This window comes from Anabas testudineus, chromosome 14 (genome assembly GCF_900324465.2).
Source record: "Anabas testudineus chromosome 14, fAnaTes1.2, whole genome shotgun sequence".
Classification (NCBI taxonomy): Eukaryota; Metazoa; Chordata; class Actinopteri; order Anabantiformes; family Anabantidae; genus Anabas; species Anabas testudineus.
This window is the reverse complement of record NC_046623.1, coordinates 5,123,207-5,140,132: the sequence shown is the minus strand read 5'-3', so window position 1 is coordinate 5,140,132 and position 16,926 is coordinate 5,123,207. Positions and strand designations below refer to the sequence as shown.

General features: G+C 39.7%; 3 protein-coding genes across 8 annotated transcripts in view; 2 read left to right on the top strand and 1 right to left on the bottom strand.

Moving 5' to 3' along the window:
- The window catches only part of abr (ABR activator of RhoGEF and GTPase), a 97,192-nt gene extending 93,116 nt beyond the window's left edge, over positions 1-4,076 (top strand). For 5 of the 6 annotated variants that reach the window (XM_026370473.1, XM_026370474.1, XM_026370477.1 and 2 more), the window contains 5 exons: positions 42-181; positions 542-676; positions 828-933; positions 1,087-1,240; positions 2,632-2,721. In XM_026370473.1, coding sequence (XP_026226258.1) covers positions 42-181; positions 542-676; positions 828-933; positions 1,087-1,240; positions 2,632-2,721 — 625 coding nt within the window. Of the gene's footprint in view, positions 1-41; positions 182-541; positions 677-827; positions 934-1,086; positions 1,241-2,631 lie in introns of all 6 variants that reach the window. The other variant, XM_026370472.1, reaches the window with a different exon arrangement.
- A 2,975-nt stretch (positions 4,077-7,051) lies between these two features.
- timm22 (translocase of inner mitochondrial membrane 22 homolog (yeast)) lies at positions 7,052-10,311 on the bottom strand. Its single transcript, XM_026370011.1, has 5 exons — positions 10,259-10,311; positions 9,334-9,609; positions 8,544-8,740; positions 7,675-7,747; positions 7,052-7,589 (listed from the first exon to the last, which is right to left on the bottom strand). Exons 1-5 carry the CDS (start codon positions 10,299-10,301, stop codon positions 7,513-7,515), a joined length of 666 nt encoding a protein of 221 aa, XP_026225796.1. The 5' UTR covers positions 10,302-10,311; the 3' UTR covers positions 7,052-7,512.
- Positions 10,312-10,398: 87 nt separating this feature from the next.
- Positions 10,399-16,926, top strand: part of specc1 (sperm antigen with calponin homology and coiled-coil domains 1) — a 61,061-nt gene continuing 54,533 nt past the window's right edge. The window contains exon 1 of the mRNA XM_026370996.1: positions 10,399-10,486. The gene's annotated coding sequence lies outside the window, so the exon portion shown is untranslated. The remainder of the gene's footprint in view (positions 10,487-16,926) is intronic.

Sequence of the window (16,926 nt, the reverse complement as noted above, 5' to 3'; positions counted from 1 at the left end):
ATTACCAGTAACATGGGTGTCACTGTTGTCCATGTCCACAGGCGTGAACGCTCCAAGGTGCCTTACATAGTCCGTCAGTGCATTGAGGAGGTGGAGAAGAGGGGGATTGATGAAGTAGGAATCTACAGGATCTCAGGGGTGGCCACTGATATCCAGGCCCTCAAAACAGCATTTGACACCAGTAAGTGCCACTATATCTATTTACTAAGCAATAATGTTGAGAATAAACAGTGTATGTCATTGTTGAACCCTTTAATGGGATCTCAATAGTTTTATGGAAGTGTAAGGTTGTAATAATTGATGCTTTGCTCTAATATTCAATAGAGAATAAATCTGTGTAAAATGGCTGTCGGCCAATTCCGGCGAGATCAGGAGCTGCAGTTGTTAAATGTTTGAGTTGTTAGCATGACCGTTATCTGACTTAGCAGAGCCTAGTATCACATGAGATAACATGGTTCCTGGAGACAGACAGTAACAGACAGCGCCGCTGTGTGAAGTGCATTCTGCTTCTAACCAGTGTTTGTTTGTTTCTCACCTGCAGATACCAAAGATATCCTGATGATGCTCAGTGACATGGACATTAATGCCATCGCAGGGACACTAAAGCTGTATTTCAGGGAGCTGCCGGAGCCTCTGCTCACCGACCGCCTCTACCCCGCCTTTATGGAGGGCATAGGTAAGACCTTTAGTCCAGAACGTGTACGTTTGTCATCATTGGTTCTCTTCTTCCAGTTTTACAAGTTGCCCAGCTGGAAGAGATAAGGGCAAAAGTTAAAAGGCTGTCTTACCATAATTGGATCTGACATTTTTTTTCCTCTCCCTCGCAGCGCTCTCAGACCCAGCAGCGAAGGAGAATTGCATGATGCACCTCCTGCGCTCCCTGCCTGACCCCAACCTCATGACCTTCCTCACTCTGCTGGAGCACCTTAAACGGTACACAGAAGCCCTCGCTCATACACACCGTTCACACTCCTCGTTTTCCAAACACAATCAATATGCTGTTCAGTATGGAGCACCAGGCTGTGTTTCATGAGAAATAACCCTGTCGTTCCTGACCAACGTGTCTGTTGGTGTTTGTTCCTGCAGGGTGGCTGAGAAGGAGCCTATCAACAAGATGTCCCTCCATAACCTGGCCACAGTGTTTGGCCCCACTCTGCTCAGACCCTCAGAATCGGAGAGTACAAAGGGACAGCACATCACCTCCGCTTCTGACATCTGGTCACATGACGTCATGGCACAGGTACCTACACAATGTTTATTCATCTTTTCAATTTGTTTTTATTTGACTAAATAGGAATAGGTACACATTTTTTAAAACTCATGCTTGCGTTCCCACTCATATTACTGTCTGTCACTGTGCAGTAGATGGTAGACTGGTGCGTACATGCATATTTACACTGTAGCTGAACGAGCTCTCCAGATGAATTTTTCCTCCCACGTCACCAAGTGACCCGTGTCACTGCAGCCTATTCTCCCAGCTGTATTTAGACTGCATCCATTCATCTCTACTGAGAGATGAGTTTCCTGTGCACAAATGTCTTTTCTTGGCAGAATGAGCAACATCCAGAGTAACTCAGCATAAATGGGGCAGCACCCTCTGTCCACTGCTGTGTGGCTGAGTGTTTGTGTTGGGGCTTATTGAAATACAAAATGTCAAACACCATAGAAAGATGCTTCCGCTAGCACATCCTGAATCTAACAGAGTGATATATTTACCCTAATTCTGATAAAACACACCTTTTCTCAGTAGGTCGATGCATAGTAGAAATAGTTTACTGACTTCCTGAACCTACCTTATATGTTAGTGCTTTTCTGTTTTTTATTTTGTTTTTTTAAACTCCATTTTACCAGATTAGTCACACTAAGGCCAGGAATAAGTATTTTTCATTGGAGTTGTGACTAAGTAAGTGTAGGAACTACAGAGGAATGCCATGCAGCTGTGAACACAGGCAAGTGACAGAGAAAGAACAATGTTTTTTGTGGGTAGTGAGTTATGCTGCAGTCTCACATGAAAACTATTTAAATATCAACAAAAACATTTTGTTCTTAAAGCCTGCCAAAAATGATCATTTCAAATTTCCCAAAATCTTTAATAATTTAGAAAAAAGAAAAGAAATGTGAACTAAACAGAAACGTCTTCCCAACAAGGGATTAATTTTGGGAGTGAAAAGCAGTGAGGAAGGAGACCCAAGTGGCCTCGGAGAAAAAGCTTTGTACTGACTATAAGTGTACTGGTTTATAAAAACTACAAAACCAGATTGACATCATTAAATTGTGCAGTAATTCACGCCAAATAGCTGCTTTTGGAATCAGAAAAGCTGAGCTATAAAATCATCACAGTTGTTACATTACGTCAGTAGTTACAGTTAGTTTGGTTGTGATTCAGCCCACAGCTGCAGCAATGGTGAGACATCAATATCAAGTTACCTTAAAAACCAATGTGCAGCAGAAATCTTCAAGGAGTGATACATTTCTGTTTTAGTTTTAGATTCAGTGTGACTTAAACTTTCTGTTTAGAAATCTCCACATACATTAATGTGATCAAATGTGGGAGTACAGGACCACTTGGGTTACTTAAAGAGGGCCTGACGGTCACAACTATATGGATTAAACTGTTTTCCCTCCCCATAGGTCCAGGTACTGCTCTACTACCTGCAGCATCCTCCCATCTCCTTTGCGGAACTGAAGCGCAACACGCTCTACTTTTCCACTGACGTTTAATCCCTACCGACGTCCCTCAGGGTGACACCTGGAGACGAGAGAGTGAGAGACTCCATACAAACCCTGGTCCTCGCCACTCAGTCCTCCTGCCTCACCTCTCCTCCCAGTGGGCAGCTCGTCTCGACTGTACAGCCCCCCTCCCTCCACACCTCTCCTGTTTACACCCTTAAACCAACCACCTCTACCCCCTGTCCTGAAAAGAGATGGAGCCCAATACACAGGGAGGCGGTGAAGGAGCTTCCTGGTCATCTAGTAGTCATGTATCGTGTCCTGTTTGTAGTGTGTTGAGAGCTAAGCGGCCACATGCCTCCCATAAAGACAACAAGGCATTCTGGGGCCACGGTGGGATAGGCTGGAGGGCTCCAGGGACCACAGCGTGACAGTGGAACGCAATCATGCCCCAAGCATGTGTGGTGCTGGTCTACAGCTCTGTCCAGACACCGATTCAGTCTCAGAAACAGGTCGACTCAACCTCCGGCGGCTTTCCCTGATCAGAGGCATTCCAGAATAATGGCATTTACATGTTTTATAAATCTGTTTTGGTTTCCTTTCTCTCTTTCTTTGCTTTGTGCATGTGGTGGAGGAGGCCATAGGGTGTGAGTGACAATGTGGATGTACTTGACATGACTGTGTGTGTGTATGTGTGTACGTGTGCGTGTGCGTGTGCGTGTGTGTATGTGTGTGCGTGTGCGTGTGTGTGTGTGTGCTTAAGGGACTATGAGAACTTGTGAGGTTTAGAACTGGCTGGGAAGCCGTTGTAATAAATTGCTGGCGATGTGTCTCTCCTGTACAGACAAACAAGAGAGAACTGTCCTACTCAGTGGGTCTCGGCCAAACTAGCCCTATTTATTTTAAATATATATAATATGTGTGCCTGTACAGTTCTGTGCAACTAGAGAAATGCTCTAAGGAGTCTGTTTTTGAGGTTTATTCAGGTAGTGATGTTATTTTTAGTCAGATTTTTCTCATTCTCCATGTCTATGGTTGGTAAGCTGTACTGAAAAGATCACCAGAAAGTCTGCCAATTCATTTCAGATCACTTTGTAGAAGAGAGAGGCCACTCTGTGACAATTGTGAGGGGGGAAAAAAAAAAACACAACGAAAGGAACATTCGGCTCTTTTTCTTGTTGTTGCATTGCGAGCTTGTTCCAAGTGTCTTACTGCACCAGTATAATCTATAGGATGATTTGTGTAGTTGCCCTCATTGCATGTTCAGCTTGTCAATCAAACCAGGCTGGGTAACACAAAGGTAGGTTGTCTCTGCAAGGCCCTCCCTCCGACTGCCAACCTTTCTGCTATCAAGCCTGCGACATATCTTAAAATACTGCACTGCTAGATGAGTACTATTTGATATTTTTAATATAAGATTAAAATAAAATAAAAAATGTTGTATTTTACTTCCTTTGAGGAGAATTTCAATATACTGTAATACTGAGGCTAAATGTCAATGTGAACTTTTTTCCCTTTTTTTTTTTTTTTAGTAAAATAAAAGTTACCAAACACTCTCACTTTGTGTCTGTCTGTGCTTTGTTTTTCCTCAATATCAATAAAAATGTCTTACTGAAAACAATAGATGGATAACATAATGACAATAATGCTTCATCGTGACAGTTTCAACATATTGGAAAGCGATGCTGATTAAATGAAGCAGGTGACATCCCACCTTACAATCTTGTACTTGTCCATTTACTATACATCATTCATTGTGAGCATATGTCAGAATGCCACTTCCTTCAATTAGTTTTTTTAATCATCACTTAAATCATCATGTCATCTAAATCATAAGCAGTTAGTGTCTCCACTACATTCAGTTTCAGTTCTTTGCATATTGCCCCACCTGGTGTTCAGTTTTTACAGAATGCTGATTGTGACCCATGAAAATGGCTCTTGGCTGCTGTAAATGTTAAATAAATCTCTCTTGCAAATTTGTAGTTAATGTGAACATTACCTCTATTCAAGTGAGATCTGCACTTTGGATATAAAACTATTATAGGGCTCATTATGAGAATGTGCAGCCATTTATGGCTTACATGTACCATCTGCTTGGACAGATAATAAGATGGACACGGATGCTTGTGTGGTGTTTTTTTTATTCAAGTGCTTTAACTCTCCTATAATAAATATTAACTATTACTTTATGATGAGACTCTGGCTCGGGGGTTGCACCTGACACTTCCACTTTGCGCCCAGTCATCTCATAGACATCAGGTCTGTATGCAGGGAGCCAAGAACATGAAGCTTGTAAGAATCAGGGTATGTTGCGTTCATTCTTACAGCAGAAAATAGTGTCACGTATGAAACGTAACCTAATGGCCCTGCCCAGCTCAGTGACCAGCAGAAGTAGCAGCTACACACCTTGCAAAAATTGCAAGTGGCTGATAAAAAAAAAACATGCAACATGAAAAACACACGACATAATATATTCTGCAAACATATTCACATTGACCATATTTTTTTATTAATCAATCAATATTCACCTTAAACTAATATATGGCATACATATGGTTCCTATCACTAATCACTTATTATTATTATTATGGAGAACATGATTGCATGATACTTGTGTATGTAAAACACTTTGAAGAGAGAGATCTCCATGGATACATTATGAGAAAAGGGGACTCCTGAGCTCCTGTTCAGTAATCTGTTCATGTGGACTTTGGTTGTTTGCTGCTGGTTGAACACACCAGAATAAAACAGGTTAACAATGTAACTAATGAACAGAATGTGAGGAAAACAGCAACTAATAATTTCCACTTTACTACACTGAAGCTTTACTTTAACTAAAAGAAAACAATAATTTGAAGCATATATTAATACTGGAAATATATTTACAATTTCTATTTTACAAAACTCTTACTAATGTGTTGGAATGCCTCAGTGTGTCAGTGTCATGCGCACACGTGTGCGTCACTAAAAGAAACATGGTGGCCTAACTACAGATGGCAATTAAGGGTTCAGTGTCTTACCTATAGACACATGTGGACATGTTAGAGGAAACTGGAACACCTGGAGAAACCCAAAGGCTCAGGTAGAACATTTAATCCACTCAGAAAGCTCCAGGTACAGTAAAAGTAAAAGGCAGGTATGAAGATGGATGTGTAAAGAATGTTCTCTCAGATATACTGAGTTGTGGATGTCTGTACCAGAGGTAAGTTAACAGTTAATAAAAGTTTAAATGCAAACTTTTAATCTCACTCATTTGATATTTGTGACATTGTTTATCTTACTTATGCCGTCTAACTTTTGTTTGTTTCACTGAGTGTAGATGTCAACACCAAAAAAGGTAAGTTGATACTTAATATTTGCAATTCACTTGTTATCACTCACTTTGTTGTACAGCACAGACAACTGCTAAGTGTTTCCTTAAATCTCTGTGTTATCGACACTCTTATTGTTTCCATTGTTTTGTTTTAAATTCAATAAAATCACATGTGAAATGATCTTGTACTCTGGGATGTCCTCTACCTTCAGTGATGTTGGGGTTATGTAAAGCTTCTTAATTTTACCAGCAGCACTTACCACCCCCCAAAAAACCTGCATTAGTCACTAAAACACACTACACTGACATTTCACAGTTAGTTATTTAGCAGATGTTTTTATCCAAAGAGACTCACAATTGAGGTACAAAGCAAGCAAATATCTAAGCCGAAGAGCTATAAAGTGAAGTTCCATAGGAAGAGCTGCTTCAGTTGCATTGAGTAGAGATGCAAGTAATGTTTTTTTTGTGTGCAGACAAAGATTGGGAATATTTCTGTTTTTGAAAATTGAGAGTGAGGCAGCTAAGCTTGCAGAGGTGGGTAGATTGTTCCAACATCGTGGAACCACTGAGCTGAAAAGTTTAACCTGGCATTTATTGAGGTGAGGTGAGAGGACCTCCAGACATTCGTTTGCAGAGCTGTCCAGTTTTTTTTTTTTTCAAAGGTTGATTTTAAGACCTGAATATAGGAACAGTAATTTTCCATCTGAGTCTATTAGAGGTTCTGTAATAGTAAAAAAAACTGGTATCAACAAGCAGATTTGTTTTTCTTCAATGTAAATCTTTAAAAATTGAGCAATTGGTAGTAGTCTGAGCTTTTTGCCCAAAATACTTTAATAAAGTCATTGAACAGCAGTTTGAGCTTCCTTTGCTTCCTTTTCATGGTGAAAACCCAATTTTATTCTGTACACTCACAAAGTAAAAGAGTAAAAAATTACTTCTCAGTATAGAGATGAGTATTAACATATATTACATTGATTCAAACTGCAACCAAACCTGTGCTTTAAAAAGCAATCAACAATTATGTGGTGGGGGACACTAACAATTTTCAAGAAAAAAAGTCGTGAATTCTAAAGTCAACAAAAGCTGTTTAATATAAATAATCCTATCGGTTATTGACACATTATTCCAATGTTCTATAACAAGAACAGCAAATGTCTGAGTCAGATTTGAGCTGCTCATGACTCAGTGAAGGTGATTTGGGTTTCTATTTATATCTTTAAAACAGAACCAGCCTGATGCTGCTCAGTTTCTTGATTCTCCGTATGATATAGGTTTGGTTTACTCGAACTGTTCACAAGATAAAAGTAGTCAGATACAGGAGGGAACAACAAGAAGTCTTTTTTTCAGCCCACTGTGCCGTCACTCAACAAAACTGAACAGGAACCTGCCACTTTCACAGAATACATCAGTTTTGGATTTGCATCAGTTCTCCATGAGCAGGTGTAGATTCGCAAGACTGGATTTCTCCCAGTGTGAGTCTTCACTGGCTCTTTCATAAGTTCTCATCCTTGGAGCCACCCTTCTGTGGTTCACCTCAAATAATACTCAATGGCAGCAGAGAATGCAGCAAAGCCTCCACATCCCAAGACCCCAGCCTTCAGGCCAGCTAGTAAACAGAGAAAGTATAACAATAATCAGAAACACGGAACCTTTTATTTAAAACGTCTCGGTACATGTGTCAGGTTACATACCACGGAATCCAATGGCGCCTCCAGTTACACAGCCGCTGTACACCGCATTCTTCCAGTCAGATACGCCTCTGTGCTGCAAATGAAAGACAAGACATAAAAGAGAACAGGACCGTGTGTGAGGGCTGAGTAGAGAAAAACAAGCCAGAGGGTTTACAGTTAGCGTACTGCTATAGCTCAACTGCAGTAATCTGGAATATTATTTAGATTGTTTTTTTGCCTGCATCAGTTGGGAAAATCATAAATAAGCAGTTTATCAGCAGAGGGCGCTATTACACCACTGTGATGAAGTTAAACAAGGACAGAACTACTGAGATTCCCATCCCAGACATCCTCAGCATGCCATACTGAATGGTATTACAATCAGCTGCAACAAGGCTGGAAAAGCAATACGTGTCTTATTAGATCATTTCCTTTTACAACTTTTAATATAAATGTATTCTGCAGTAAATGGACATAAAAAAAACATTTGAATAACTCATGAAAAAGTAGAGAGTACTCAGTAGAACAAACACTGCTGGCAAAATCTTTTTGCTCGTCTCATCTAATTGTGATTTAAATACTTGAGATAATCAATTTAAAGAGCTGACATTATTTTATCAATTTCCTGTCTTGCTACAGAAAACGAGGGACACTAATTAATCCTGTGTATTATTTATTTTATTTAATCCTATGTAATCCTTGTTTGAGCTCATGCCAGACATCTTGGTCCATATAGTTCTCCTTTAGTAGCTCAAATAATCCTATTTTATTTAAATCTCATGCATTCTAGGGACATGTTGTCACACAGTGATGCTGTTTTGTTTGTGTGGTTATATCCAGCACCAGTGTGTCATTCCTCCAACCAAATGAAGAGAGGTGGCTGGACCTACCGATTCAATGATGCACTCTGTACAGGAGAACATGGCGCCCACAATGGCAAAGTTCTTGGCGTAGGACATTCCCCTCTGTCCCATGTCTCTCAGGACTTCTCGTGCTGTTGGGGTTTTCAGTGGGTCTTTGGGGTCGAAGCCAACATTGGTGTCAATGCCGGCTGTGAAAACACCAAACGCTCCTCCGAGGACAAACCCTGTCGAAAGGAAAATCACAAACATGAGCGTCTACACAACAAATCCCCCCAAAAATCTACAGAATAGAAATTTAAATAATTGATTCATCATTAGAACTCTACATTACAAGTCTCTACATTACTCTACATTACAAGCTGGATATAACCACACAAACAAAACAGCATCACTGTGTGACAACATGTCCCTAGAATGCATGAGATTTAAATAAAATAGGATTAATAAAAGCTGACTGTTATTAATCTTTTTCTGAATAACAGTCCAGAAGCTTCAGAAATTCTGTTTATTATCGCATAAGACAAAGAAAAAGAAAAAATTTGAACTAGATGTTTTAAAATGACATGCATATACAATGTAAGAAAAGACAGAAGATTGATTTTTGTCAGTCGGTGGATCATTTCGGGTACACATGACAGAAAACACATAAATAACCTCAAACATGAGTCCCCATCTACACACAGTCTACAGCGGAGATTGGGACACCAGACAGCTTTACAGTAACGATTTGGGTTTTAACTCTCTCTGAAGCTGCATAAGCAGACAAAAACACGCTGATCAGTTGTCATATGTGTTATTAGTGTTAGTGTCACTGTACCTCCCACACAAGCCAAAGCAGACTTGAAGGCGCAGCTCTCCATGCCCCTCTCGATCATCTTCTGCTCGTCGCTTTTAGCAGGCACCGGCAGTCCTCCCATCACGGCCGGGTTCAGCTCCTTTACCGGCCTTTTGTCCCCGATAAGATGGTCCAGAATCATACTGTACTGAATCGTTGTGTTGTCCATACTCGATCCAGCCGAAGCAAGATCTTTGGAGTCCGGGGCAGCAGCATTTCCAGCATCCATGGGGGCGGCCATGTTTCTCTGTGACTTTGCTTTAGGTAAACACAATTAAACAGTGACGGCTGCAGATTCGTCACAGAGGAAACAAGGGGAATACAAATAAACTATTTTAAATAAAGCAGACCAGGTTAAATAATTATATTACCAAACAGCAGAGGTTAGAAATGTGTCAATTAATAATTTAAATACCTCATCATGACATCGTATGTTATACACTAATGTACTTAAATCAGTGTGGGTACTTTCGACACAGAGTCAACCTGCTAGTGTGACTGCAGCAGCCCTGCAGCAAACCCTAGCTTCATGGAGGTCAAATAGGTGGTGAAAGTAGTCAAAGTGCCTAGAAATACACTAATATGATCTAGTATAAATATATGATCTACAATGCACTTAAAGTGCATACTTAAAAGTACAATATTTTCCTCTAGTGGAGTGAAAGTTGCACACAGTAGAAGTATTATTGAAGTATAAATAGTAAGTGTAATCAAGTACAGTACATGAGTAATTTGGCTTAGATACTTTCACCTCTGTTTTTTTATTGCTATTATTATTAGGGTTATTTAGGGACAGTTTTTTCGTTTTTGACTTGTATAGTTTTACACTGTTTCAAACATCCACTTTCAGTAACAGTCACCGATGACGTTGTGGATAATGACTAATTAAATCTAAAACAAATCTCACCTTGAATAGTGATAGTCTGAATATTGTGATTCATCATTTTCATCGGTTCCTCAATAGAAAAACCACACTACCCAGAATCCTCTCCGAGCACTGCGCCAAACCTCGCTTCACGCGCTCCACCTACCGGCTCGAGCGCGCCGCGCGGAGCGGTGGTGACTCTGTGATGAGTCGCGTGCGCGTGGCGGGGCAGCAGCATCCTGGTCAAACAGCAGCAGCAACGTTGAACAGGTGAGGAGACGCTGGTGTCTGTCAACGCCGTATTTTAGTTTGTCAGCCTTACATCACTGCGTCTTATTTTCATGGATTTGTGGGATTCAAACGCGAAAACTTTGCCGTTAACGCTCTCGTGTTGTCGGCAAAGGAAGGTGTAACTGAGTCGCTCGGGATGCGTTTAAGTGCCAGCAACGCCGACCTGACTTATGGCAGCCCGCCGTCCACGTATCTGCTCCTTTAATTTCATGCCTAACATAGCGCGAAGTCTTCCCGAGGCAGTCGTGTCTGCAACGATAAACGTCGCACAATTTAGCCAAAGGACGTGTCACAATATGCCTATAACGTTACACAGTGACAGCAGAAAGTCGGATGTCACAGACTTGTGTACGATGTTGTTTTCCGTTTTCCATCTAATGCGTCTCAGTGGACTTGCTAACGTTGCACCATGCGGAGTCGTGAATTCAACAGGGCTTTTTGCTTCATCAGTCCTCCCAACCTGTCTTTCAAACACCACATTTTCATTAGCGTGAAATTGTCTCAGTGATCGGTTTGACAGGCCAGTAAAAAAAAAAAAATACTGCAGCTTAAATTCAGTCAAGGCTGTGGCCAGGATGTTAGAATTAGGCTACAGGTCAGCAGTGCCCTGGGTCTCCCACCACAGTTAGAAAACACTGACCAAGAAAAATAAAAAGTAACATACAGTGACAAGAATAAGTACAGTATGTGAATCTTTTGAAATTTCATGGTTTTCTGCATTCATATATCATGAAATGTGATCTGATCTTCATCTAAGTCAAGAGTATTAACAAATATAATGTGCCTAAAATAATAACACAAAAACCAATTCTGATCTTTTATGCCTTTATTCACATACTTCACATACTTTTTCTTACCACTGTATATTCTTTATATTATTTGATGTTGTTGATTGAAAACGTTATGGAAATCGTATTTGCCATCTTGCAGGCCTCAGTGCTTCTTCAAAACCTTCTCTGCACTAAGAGTTATAATAAAAAATATATAGCTGGGTAATGTAGTGACCTTTATTTTTTTATATTATGTATGTCTTGAACCAGTCCTTAACATTTAGGCCTATTTGATTATTTTTATATTACAGTCTCCCTACTGTTTAAAAAGGAGCACATAGACCTCAATAGAAGCTACAGCTCTCTTCTCAAAATACATATTTATCATCACATTACAAGGATTAGAATCAGTAAAAAGTTTTCTCAGATCTTTATGAACAGTATCTCAGTGGTTTCTAGCACCTGTTTCTCTCATACGATCCTCAATCTTTCCTCCTCAACAGAAACCTGGAAACGAACTGCCAGATCAGGTTATAAATGAATTTAGCAAATTAGCTTTAGCTGTTTCTTTGGTTTTCCTGTGCTTTATATAAGTTTCACATTTTGCTGCCAATGGCGAGTTGAATTTGGAACAACTTCAGTAAGCTTCAAAAGGGTTTTCTTCACACAGTCATCCAGACATTTGTTCCTCATTAGATCGGTGCCATGTGAAGCAGTCAAACAAGGCTTTGTTGTGTTTAGTGTAGTTAGTTATCTGTGAAGGTTTATTGTTTATGTCTTTAGTAGGTTTGTAAATGCTTCATTATGGCAGACTATCCTGACTAAGCTACTGTGTGTAATTCTGTTCTTGCCACGCAGCATTTTCTTTTTTTACTGCATTACCTAAGTGTTTCAGAAACATTAAATCACTGTCTAAAACAGTGGTGCTTGAATAGTAAATATTTTGCTGTCTTAATCCTATCTTCCTGTACAGCAATGAAAAGAAGAAAGAGAAGTTGTGATACATCTTTACTGCTTACGTGTAGTCCTGCATTTATATAAGAGTCCAGCCCTGAAGCAGTACATATATGGATCTTTTGGGGGAAACCAAATGGGCAACAAATGACAGCTTTCACTTTCTTCTGTGCTTTTTGATTATGCCAAGTGAAAAGCAAGTTCAAATATGAGCAGTGCACCAGTCATTTATGATGCAGTCATTGTGGATGCTGTTTGTAGGTAATTACAGCCTTTGTTTTTCTCATGGTTAACCATCCAAGAAGGGGAAATGGTTGGAAATCCATCTGTGTCCTCTGGGCTGTGTTCAGGACAGGCGGAGCTGGACACATGAAAGTATCAGAGTATTGTGAATCACATCCAGTTTGATATTTACAGATTATACAAAGAGGCTCCTGACTGGTCTCTGCCAATGGTTTCTATTGTAAGAGTGTTGTCAGCCATGGGAATTATTTGAAAACACCTGACAACTAGTGGCACAGCAAAATCTGATTTTGCATTTTGCCATTAATACGTATATCTAACCTTGAGTCACATGCTACATGTCCTTGCAGCACCTGAAGTACTGTATCACCCTCATTTGTCCTGTACAGTAGCCGCTCTCAATTTCTGTTCAACTCATTATCTTGGCAGTTCCTGTCATTGGCTTACTATTTATAGCCAGGGGTTATGTGGTGAGCACCCATGTCCAGTTTTATAGAGGGGGGGGGGGGGGGGGGTTGTCTTGTTTTGTAGCACAGAAAATTAGTGATCTGGGATGGGATGAATTTAAATACAAGTGAATGTGTGAGGGAACACAAAGTCTCCTCTCAGCATTGTCCTGCACACATAGGGATATGTCCTACCGGTGCTGATGTCCTGGTTTCTTATTGTAAACTAAATACTAAGGGACAGTGAGTAGCACTGGAGTCCTTCATCTGCATGCTGTAACTGACTTAAGAATAGACTATTGGTGGGGGTGGTAACAGCATTTGGAGTGACCTTGTCCTACTGTGGTAACATAATCTAGTCCTTGTGTTAAAATCTTCAGTTTACCAAAGAGGTATTATCTAATGAAGCAAATACCACCATGATATAATGAATTTGTAGGCTCAGTATAACTTGTAAGATGGCTATCTGTTCCTACAGTCTCAGAAATTATGGAAATGCACACTTTTCAAACCCCCAGCACTCTAAAATAACAAGATAGATATGTGCTTGTGACTAGTCTAGAAGCTGAATACATGGACATACCTATCCCATACCTATTGTGAGAGTGTCTTTACAAAACAAATGTCCTCATTAATAAAAAAAAAAAAATGTTTTCTACGATCAGGTTTTAGCTTCAGTATTGATCAGCACTAGTCTTTGTTGACATGAAGTGTAGTTTAAGGTGGGCCTGACCTTATCTTTTGCAAAAGGCAAACCTAGTGCTATGCAATGATGCTATGATGCACATTGTATATAAATGATACCTAAGATCTGTATTTTTTTTAAAGTAAGTTTTGCATAATTAATGTAGAAGCATGTGCAAAAGCTGTGTGCTTATACATGTCATACTATGAGAGACTTGTTCAATGTTTTACATACTGTGACTCATGAACACAGATGTTAGCTAGTTCCAATGATGCCTTCAAATCTTTGACTGTCACTCGGTGTTGCTTCTTTACCTCATTGATGAGTGTTTGTTGTGCTCTTGGGGTCATTTTGACTTCTGGTTGTTCTCAATAAAGACATGAAAGATCAGAATTATTTTTGTGTTATTATTTTAGGCACATTATTTTTGTTAATATTCTTGACTTAGATGAAGATCAGATCATGTTTTATGCAAATTAATGCAGAAAACCATAAAATATCACTTGCCACTGTATGCAACATTACTTCTGGTGAGGACAGTTTGGCAGAGCACTCTGTCCATGGAATTATAATTTATTGATGTGCATGACACCCTCTTGTTTGAAGAGCTCATCAATGTGGATATAAGAAACATACAGATATGGTCAGAAACTCGTCTCTCGTCCTGTTGTCACCAGTCAGTTCGTTTTCTCACTCACACTTCTCACACACATTCAGGGAAAGCAATCTGTGGGATCTGAGAAGAAAGAGTTGTTATCTATCCTCAAGAGGCAAGGTCTGGTCTGTATACAGTTGGAGTGGCACGTCCTTGACTGCAGTGAAGGAGGCCTTAATTGAGGAGATAAGAACAGATGGAGTGATTGGAGAAGGAATGAGAATTTGTGGCATTTGGTCCGTTAAATAAATAGAAACACCTCTGCTTCTGACAAAATATGAGGCTGCTCAGTATGCTGTCAATAGATTGCACCTAATTTTACAACTGAGTCATTTTCCCAAAGGCACAGATGTCTGCTAGCATTGCCAAACATTTTTTTTCTATTTTTTAAGTTCTAAAATGTCATTTTCCAAAAAGACAATTTGAGAAGCATGCATTGGCACTTTAAAGCTTTAAAGGAAGGTAACTCCAAGCATCTTTTTGTAGTTCAGAAACATCCAGGAAACAGGCTGCATATTTGACAAGCATCACAGTTGAACTCAGTGGCTCCAAGGAATGCTGCTGTTTCTGTAAATGGGTCATCTGAGCCACGTAGCAAAGTAGAGATATTTTCTTTACAGATGAATATTAGACTTTGTTTTGCCTCCACTATCACCTGAGAGCAAGAATAATGTTTAGAGAGGTGTGATGTGCAAGTTAAGAACAAAAAACAGATGATGAGATGTTACAGTAATCCCATACAGGTAATCAGGACGTGTTTGAAGTGTGATGTTTATGTGTGTGGGGTGTGTCATGAAATGTTTGCTTAGTAGCTGAAAGATGTCTGACCCATTGTGATATATTTAGTCTCTTCATACAGGTCATACTGAATACACCCTCAGTGCGCAAATAGCTCATGCCACAAGCCTGTCTGGCTGGACAGTTATTCTACTGGTAGGCGACTGTATTATGATGTTCCATTGTGGAAAAAAACACTGAGCTCTGGTTAGTGGTTGCCTTATTATTCCCTTACAGTTCTCATGGATGCTATGCCAGTGTTTCTATGGAATCCGCCTACTCACTGTACATGTAGCCAGCCAGGGAGACAGGAAAGCAGCTGAAGTTTATGCAACATGACCCTGACTGACTGTTTATTGGACAAGAACTTTGACACCATCAGAGCAGGAAGTTTGACCCTCGAGGGAGCCCTGCTCTGAGAAAGATAAAACAGAAGATGAAGTAGATGAAATATGCATGAAGACTGTGTCTATCTTAGCTCCTTCTTCTGTATGCCTGGTGAATCCAGAGAGGGTTTTTTTCTGTGATAATTAATAGCTGCCACGGCTACAAGGTGGCACTAGTAACTCCTTGTCTGAATGGGGCCAAACAGATCAGGGAAGGATTCATTTTGTTCGGTGATATCACTAAGGAATCATTTTGTGAGCACTTGAGTGTTAATGTGAAATATAGCTTTAGAATCAAGTTTAGTTGTTCACTGGTATGCAACTTAAGAATTTGGACATAAATAATAAATAATAAAAAATATTCTAGCACTCATTACAGTGTTCACAAATGAAAATGCGTCCCTCTTCTTCAATATGATCTGTCATAATTAATAAGCAAGGTTCTCTTAGTGAGCACTTATTAATTTGAAAGTTTCACAATCCCTGCTGTGTAGGTCCATGGTCCAGCCAAACAACCTATTGATCTAAGTCCAGATCAAGGGAAATCACCAAGTCAGCACTTGAACTAAAACATGCTGATTTAAGCAGCAACTCTTATTTTTAGGCTATTTTTTACCTAGACGCTGTGTTTTGAAAATTATAGTCATACTGGAACTTGTTGTTGTTACAACTTGTTACAGTTCCTGTTTTACCCTTTTTAGCAATGATTTAAATCCGCATCAGTGCAGTCAAAGGCTTTTAGCACAATATTCATGAGTCTGAAAAACAATACACACAATACAATACACATTCATAGTACATATTGTGTCATTTTGTAGCTATTGCATCCCAGCTGTTTCTTCATTCCACAAGTTCAGTTTGAGTCATTACAGCTCTGTTAATATTTGTACAGCAGTTACTTTAGTGTGTTTGGTGTCTTGTCCCTGCTCACCTTCAACTCTCACATATTGTTCTTTGACTGCAGAAAGTGTCAATCACAGCTTGATTTTGTTTAAAACTGGACTGTAACTTCCCAGGTCCAGCTATTGTGAAGGAAGTTTGCATCTTTCTTACAGTATGTTGCCTTTTGTACTAGTTTCAGATCCCTTTAGACTGAAGGGGGAACCCAGAAGGAGAGCATAAACCATCTCACAGCATGGGACATGCACTGATCCCACACTCTTCCTGTTTCACTTTAGCTGAGTTAATGAGTTTGCACGAACTGCTTCCCTACACCCAGGTGCAGTACAGATGCTTCAAAACTGCCAACGTGGTGAGGCACAATTGACACAATATGCATGTAATCTCATATTTGCCTTTGAATAATATTGCCTATTGCAATCTTGCTGTGTCAAGTATTTCTTTATTATCAATTTATTATAGATATATATCTTTGAGTCAAAATTATACTAACATATGATATAATCCTAGTTGTTAATATCATTCATGCCTTTGCTAATAAATAATTGCATGTTCATTTCTAGAGGAAACGTACATAGTATAGATTAGTGCCACATACTGTAA